The sequence below is a fragment of the Abramis brama genome, assembly GCF_963993115.1.
Source record: "Abramis brama genome assembly, chromosome: 10".
Classification (NCBI taxonomy): Eukaryota; Metazoa; Chordata; class Actinopteri; order Cypriniformes; family Leuciscidae; genus Abramis; species Abramis brama.
The window spans coordinates 15,540,831-15,548,843 of NC_139972.1; the positions used below are offsets into that span (position 1 = coordinate 15,540,831).

The 8,013-nt window shown below is 34.8% G+C and overlaps 1 protein-coding gene across 2 annotated transcripts in view; it reads left to right on the forward strand.

The window, feature by feature from the left end:
• Positions 1–5,796, forward strand: part of LOC311090273 (integrin alpha-E-like) — a 6,134-nt gene extending 338 nt beyond the window's left edge. The window contains exons 3-11 of one of the 2 annotated variants that reach the window (XR_014607874.1): positions 1–56; positions 201–322; positions 422–573; positions 705–855; positions 1,101–1,245; positions 1,683–1,800; positions 1,935–2,021; positions 2,884–2,955; positions 4,077–5,796. The exon at positions 1–56 is cut by the window's left edge and continues 16 nt beyond it. Coding sequence is in view for 1 of the 2 variants with exons in the window: in XM_084125499.1 (XP_083981625.1) it covers positions 1–56; positions 201–322; positions 422–573; positions 705–855; positions 1,101–1,245; positions 1,683–1,775; positions 1,935–2,021; positions 2,884–2,955; positions 4,077–4,126 (928 nt within the window). In the remaining variant the exon portion in view is untranslated. The remainder of the gene's footprint in view (positions 57–200; positions 323–421; positions 574–704; positions 856–1,100; positions 1,246–1,682; positions 1,801–1,934; positions 2,022–2,883; positions 2,956–4,076) is intronic. The other variant, XM_084125499.1, reaches the window with a different exon arrangement.
• Positions 5,797–8,013: the final 2,217 nt, after the last annotated feature.

The window sequence follows — 8,013 nt, forward strand, 5'->3', positions numbered from 1 at the left end:
AAGACAAGCCGAGCTGGACAGTGACACGAAAACAGATGAAGATGAGGAAGAGGACGGTACTAGTCTATGTTTGGCCTTTGAAATAAATCAGTATTATTATTTATTATGTCATGCTGATTTTGTCATACTACAGATGCAAAGAATAATGTTTTAAAAGAAACCAGTATTTTTATACTGATATTTCAGAACATCTTTTTTAGATCTTGGGACAGAGATTTCTTTTGTGCTGGACGGCTCTGGCAGCATTAATAAAGAAGACTTTGAGAGAGCCAAAGACTTCATCTACAATGTCATGTTCAATGTTTGGAAAGCATGTTTCAATGCAAGTATAAACTAAAGGATTTTATGACAAACATTTATAGCTATTTTTTTAAGTGCAATTTAAAAGGTATTATACTTAACAAAACAACTCTCTCCTCAGTGTGACTTTGCGATAGTGCAATATGGCAATAAAATCAAGACAGAGCTCTCACTTAAAGAAAATGAGAACCGTACCAGTGCCTTGCAAAAGGTCAGGGAAATAAATCAGATTGGCTATATCACAATGACTGCCTCGGCCATCCATCATGTCCTGTGAGTTTACAATTTATGATGTGAAATACTAGACATTTTATACTGTATCTTAAGTGTTTGATTAGCATGTCGCACTTTTGTTGGTTATACGTTAATGTCATGGTCTGACTGGTTTCATTGGTTGTTTACAGTACAAATGTTTCAATCCCCGAGAATGGATCAAAAAACTCCAAAAAAATAATGATTGTTTTGTCTGACGGGGAAATTTTGGGAGATCCGATGAAACTTACTGATGTTTTGAACATGACACAAATGAAAGATTTCAATCGCTATTCCATAGGAGTAAGTGTCCTGTTTACTGCTTATTTCTTTAGCATTTTAGATGTTTAAAATGCAATTAGAATTACAATTACAGATTGAATCTGTCCCTGTAGATACTTCTAGGTTCACCAGCCTGAGCCCTATACTAAAACACTCATATCCAGCTATATTACACAGAGTTTGTTATTATATAGTTAATGATTTGTATGTTTTATTTAAAAAATAAATCTTAAAACCCATACACTTAATAACATCTTATCTTATAGGTTGGTGACGGCATTCTGACTAAACCTAATGCAATAAAAGAGATGATGGAAATAGCAGATCCTGGTCAGTTTTTCAATGTTTCCAATTATGCTGCATTAGATGACATTCTGTCCAAACTGGAGAACAGTATAGTTGGGGTTGAAGGTAAGAAAGTTTCAAACGTTTTGTAATATAATGCTAAAATCTAATTGGATGAGCAGCTGTAGCCTAAATAAAAAGCTGCTGTAAAATTGAACCATGCAGATATTCAGTGCAACAGCACAAAATTGTGAGTGCTACTTTTAGATAACATTTCCGTAAACAAGCAGTAAATTGAGTAAAACATTTAAAACAAAAAATTTCCAGTTACTTTATCTATTTTTTGCACCACCAACTAAAATTGTTCCAAACTAAGCCAAGCGTTGCGCCTCCAATCAACACATGTATGACCGTGTTTTGTGAATCAGTGTGCTTGAATGAATCTGTTGTGAAATGGACCCACAAATCCAGTGGAGCTACTCTTCTAAGGATCATGAGTAATGACAGTATGTACTTTGAAAGAACAGAAGGACGAGTGAGTGTTTTTCCCCTTCTGTTCAAAGAAGGAAACTTCTCCATCCTCATCCACGATCTGAAGCCTTCATACATCGGCCCGTACTTTTGTGAGCGGAGCAGTGAACGCTGGAGAGTTGAGAGTAAGTTCAATCCCTGCATGGGAAAGTCTTTGAAATTCATTTAGAGGAGGAATCACAAAATGGTGTGAGGATAACAATTTATTAAAGATAAATATTATAATTATTATGACATCAATCATTTTACATTTATATAACATAACATTTCTATTTGTGGCACAGAGTTGAACTCTTATCATAACTCCTGGTTATTCTTTTTTGTTGGAGCTGGACTTTTCACTCTTCTTTTTATTGTATTTAATCTCACTGGTAAGCATTATACTGATTGACTCTCCTCTCCCTCCTCACACCTGCCTCCATTTTGTTATTTGCAATACTATAATGTTCATTTGCACTGCTGACTGTTATTATAGTAACAACTGTTTACATATGCATCTTGCACTACTACCTTGACTGGAATATGCTCAATTTGCACTGCCGACTGTTTATTACAGTACCGACTGTTATATATACATTGCAATACCGTACTTTAACTGTAATATGCAATTACTTTCCACTGCACTTTCACTCGGATAGCTTCTGTCCAACTTAATTTGCACTACTTTAAATCCATTGTTATACTGCTCATTTTAGCCTAACTTATACATATATCTATTTGTAAAATTCTGTTTATAGTAATAGCCATCTGTATATTATGCTCACATTCTGTTTATAGTAACAGCCATCTGTATATATATTCATAGTACATATCTATCTGTAAAATTCTGTTTATAGTAACAGCCATCTGTATATTATATTCAGTACATATCTAGCTGTAAATTCTGTTCACAGTAATAGTTATCTGTATATTATATTCATAGGACAATCTATCTGTAAATTTTTGTTTATAATAGTATTCAACTCTATATTTATTCAGTACATATCCATGTTCTGCACTTATGGAACCACTGTATATCCTGCACTTGCTGCTATTGCACTTCTGGTTAGACCTAAACTGCATTTCGTTGCCTTGTACCTGTACTTGCGTAATGACAATAAAGTTGAATCTAATCTAATCTAATCTAATCTATACTTTTCATTCATTATCCAAAGTAAAAATTCAATGAACCAGTATTTACTTAGAGAATTGATGAACTGACTCTAATTTATTTGTTTATAAAACAATATTCAGGCTTAAATAACCGTTGTATGAAATGTATGAGATCATCCAAATCTTGCTTTATTAATGAAGAACACGATGAAGGTAAGTTCAGTAAAAATTATTTGAATGAGATTTTAAGATCTTTGTTTGTTTGTTTTTCTGAAGAACGGATTGATAGATTTATTAATGGCACTTATGCCAGTTGATACTTTGTTTATACAAAATATGACAAAAGATGAAAATTAGTTTTTTCAAAGATGACAAGTTTCCAAGTACGTTTCCAATTGCTGCTAATGTGGTTTGAAAAAAGCTGATAATGCAATTCCTATAATTCCAAAATAGTGAAATTCCTGTTGATAGCTTATATTAATGTTGTATATATTATGATGTCATACTCTTTTGTTTTTCAAAATCCAACAGAGTATTGATGAGCTTAGAGTGGTGCAGGTATGACATCACTTTGTAGGCCAAAACGCGGTAGCGAGTTAGCATTTTAGCACTTCTGGTTCCATCTTCCCGAAGTCAATGGGTTTTTCTAATGGGGTTTTGGTTAAATGGCTGAAATAAGGTCTGTGGTGAACACAAGCTCAAGACACTTTCACGTTTTATTCTATGACATAAAATACAAAAGTATAACTAGGGATTTTTTTTAAGCTGGTACGCGTCTTGAAAAAGGCGGTAGCTAAAAAGTGGCTAATTGGGACTACAGAGGCTGTCAAGGAGATTAAACATCATCACGCCGAAAAGTTAAGCTCAGTCCGGCTTTTACAGTATCGTTATGGTTATAATTGTGCTCTTACAAACTATTCAAACTCAAACGTTCAGGGAAAATGTTTTTAGATAAAAACTGAAAGAGTTGTCGGAAGCTTAGTGATGGTGACGTTGAATTAGTGGGACCGTGATGTAGTTCGTTAATAGCCTACCTTTAGCTTTTTACTTCTGGCAGCTGCATTTAGGCTTCAAAATTCATAAAAGTTGTGTACATCTGTGATAATTATCTTGATGGACAAAACATGCAAGTATCATAAACTTTTGTTGATCACAGAGCTTGTTTTTAGCAATAATCCAAAAGCCTATGGGAAAATCCTATTGGGTTTTTGTCGAGGGAACCAGTGTGATGCTAACTTCTGGTTGGCCTACAAAGTGACATCACCTGCACCACACTACTGAGCTCAAATATTCTAATTAAGCAAGCTAAAAAAATGTTTTTATTTATTTATCAGCATTCAGAACTCCAGATCCAAAGGACTCTACGGTATATGGTAATATATAATGTATGTTTGGAAAACAGTTTCTATCATAAGGACGAGAATAACCTGCAAGATTGTTTCAGTCAACCAGGCATAAAACTGCTGTAAGAATTGATAAATTAGGAAATTCCGGACAGTCTGTTTCTGGGTTGACCAGACCCTGAGAGGACAAAAGGACCTCTCTGGAGATTACCATTTGAACTGGCCCTCGTGCACCATCGAGACGAAAGTCTCACCTCCGAGTCATCCTAATCTACATCTCTTTCCCTCTCCCCTCACCCCCTCTCTCTCATGTTCAGATGATCACCTGGTTTCTCCCAAGAAAATGTATAGTTTAATGTGAATGATTATCACAGTATTTTCATGTTTGGTATCATTTAAAATGTCACAGTGCGACTGGTACAAATGTCCTATTTCCAGAAGAAGTAAAACACAAGGTAATAAGGTTTTTGAAGGTTTATGGATAACTAGCATACAAGGAGGGGTTGGCCTCTAGACAAATGGTCTCCCTACACCCAGAGGTGCTACCTCTGAATGCAAATTTCCTTTGTTAGCACATGTTTACATGTGAAAGAGGTCTGGCTATTTAAGGAGATGCAGCAGGGAGATCGGGGCCTTTTCTGTACTTCAGATCGGTCCGTTAGGCTTAGAGATATAGATCTCTCAGCCTCACGTATTTCTTAAAGTTGGGTTTGCATCTTCTCTCTATTCCAGAGCATTTGATGTTTGTATCGATTATCTTTGAATTGATTATGAAATTGGCATGATACATTTACCTGACATAATAAATCCTAATGTGATTATTCTAACTGATCTTGACATTGTTCATTTAATGGTTAAAAGGAATAGTCAAACATTCACTCACTTTTAGTGAGGCACAGATATTATTAAAACCCTTTCATTTATGGAGTCAGATGAAATAAACGAGAGAATACATAACTAAATGTATTGTAAATTTAACCAACCAATACTTTGCATGAGTGAGGACAGAACACGTGATAACCTTCCCCATGTATTGGCGGACCAGCAGATTGGGCCAATATAGCGGGCCTTACACTGCAAATGAAGAAATGCTGACAACAGTGGGAAATAAAAACAGGATTCCCTATTATAGATGATCAATCATGTCATCTGTTTTGAAATATTTTTTGATTTATTGATTCTACTTTTAAAAAAGGTTGATAAAAAATTTAATAAATTTGTAAGCCACATATGTAAATTGATGTGCAAATGAACTTTTCCTTTGTGTAAGTGCAATGTACAAATCATTTAAATGCAAACAAACAAGAACACTGTTCGGATGTACGATATTTAGGTTACTGTAAATTAAATGTGTCAACTTCTCTATATTTTAGTAATCTTTGTCTACAACTTTTATAAAGGTTATTTTAAACTTGAGACTCGGGAGAAGCTGTGAAAAAAAAATGTGTAGGTGAGGTATTAGGTTTAGTTTTGTTGCCACGTGTTTGTTTTTTGTGTTTATAGTTCAGTTTAGTCTTGATTAATCCCTATAGTTCCCTTAGTTACTAATTACTTTCACCTGTTGGTCATTTTCCCCTCATTATTCCTTGTGTATTTAAACCCTTATTGTTTCCTCTGTTCATTGTTCTGTGTCATCTGATTTTTAAGTTGTTGCTAGTTCTTTTGAGTATTCTTGTTGGGGATCATTGAATTAAAGACTGTTTTTGTCATATAGAGTCGTGCGCTTCACTTTAGCATGACAATAAGCTACATTTACGTTTAATATAAGCAGGGCTGGAAATGGCTGAGATTCACTGGGGGACTCTAGTTGGTGTTGCGGAAATTATTTATTGGTGAGACTGTAATGAACCAAATCATTCACGAAATGCCTTTATTCTCGCAAGAATGGTCGTTCACTTACACGCTGCCTTATACATCACTCACCCCTTACCCTGCTGTCTTCCTGTTATCTTGAATGAATTGAAGATCTATACCATATAAGGACATTTTTTTGTGTTATTCTCTTGGCCCAATACAAGGACCGTTTCTAAAAAGAAAAGACATTTGGACACAGTACACAGTAATTTTCCACTAAGCTATTGTCATGCAAGCACATACTTTATATGAAATAAAATTATTTTCCATCACATTGGGAAGATTTAAACATATTTCATGTTTCCTCCAAACATTTCTTTTCTTGATCAAGATTGACATGAAAGATCAACGAACAACATTTATGAATTGTGTTACACACAAATTGTGTTAAATCTCTGCCTGTAGATAATTATCTGTGTAATTTTGGCCAAATTAAAGTTACATAGGAATCTGCATATGTGGTGCATGCAAAATTTAACAGGTCAAACAATACTTTTAAAAGATTTGTCCTCAGGATAAAGAAAATTAAAAAGCTAAAAATCTTTAAAAATTAAATTTTAAACAAATTTTATAATAATATATTTGAACTTTCTATTCATCATAGCATCATGAAATAAAAATGTAAAAAACTGTTTTCAACATTGATAATCATCAAATATTTCATCCTATTTCATTCACATGTGATAATGAGCTGATGAGTTGAATCCGTGAAACCGTGCAGTGTTGGGGGTACTCCAGGTCAGGTTTGGGAACCACTGCATTAAAGTATTTACATATATTTTGTTAGTTATATGGCCTTTTGTGAACTCTTGTTGTGCCATACTCTCATTAGCAAGGCCACGAGGTTGAGCTGGTAATCGGGCCCAACAGAAATGGGAAAGGCCTAAACATTTTTTTGCTAAACACGTTCGTAACATTTTGCTAATTTTGTCTGTTTGATTTTGGTAGTTGTGATACAGACTTCAACCTCTCTGAGTTTTTCGGCTTAAGAAGAGCAGACGCTTCACTTCAAACAGCAGTGACCAACTTGTTCTGTTGGAGAATGGGGGTAATGAAGCACTAGATCTGTAGCCTACAGCTCATTCACATTTATTCATACAAGTCTCTGTTCTATGTGTGACAGTTTGAGAGTTCAGGGCAATATTCTGTACACCAGTGAAGTGCAGTGCTTATATGTTGTAATATTTATACCTAATGAAAGCACTTGTATTAATAAAAGAAAATAATCCAATTAAACAATGAGTTAAGGGACATTATTCCGGGAACACGAAAGAACTATATACAAAGCACAGCATAAAAATGAACAATAAATAAAATAATGTCAACAAGAACAAAACTGGCAGAGACTGTGAAAAAAGAAAGAAGAGAAATATCTTCTAGAAAATATTAATGGCTGTTCTAGTTAAGCAAGACCAATATAGTCACATCCTCACCTCCACTCCTGGTGGTGTTTGTTTAGGGTTTTTTTTTTTTTTAAACCAAGGATGAAGCAAATACAGTAATTGATAAAACATGTATCCTTTTTAAATTAAGTAAATTATCCAATTTTGCAATCTTGCTTACAAGAAAACTGTTGAGATGCTGAAGAGGGGCGGATCAAATCAAATCACTGTCATTATCCACAACTAGGGTTGCAAAGGGGCGGTAAATTTCCGGCAAGTTTCCGGTAAATTTCCATGGGAAGTTAAGCTGGGGAATTTTGGAAATATATAATATATATATATACACATACATACAGACTTCCCTTGTACATTAGCTGGTGTAAAATGTCTTCAAACATCGGATAGTGCACGTGGCATTTTTCTGTAAAATAAGACGAGCTTGTAAGAATACTAATGCAATTCAAGAGCTTGTAAGAATACTAATGCAATGGCATGACACACAGCTGCATGACCAATGGTGTGTCAAAGCCATGGCCATTCATGACCTGGAAAGGTATATCTGGCTTCTCCAGCAGAATTATCTTTGCCGGATGTCCTGCAGTAACTTCAGTTCACACAAATTCCTTCTTGTCCTGATACTTGGAAGCAAAAACTCTTTTGGGCCAAGAGATCCTGCCATGAACCGGATGATG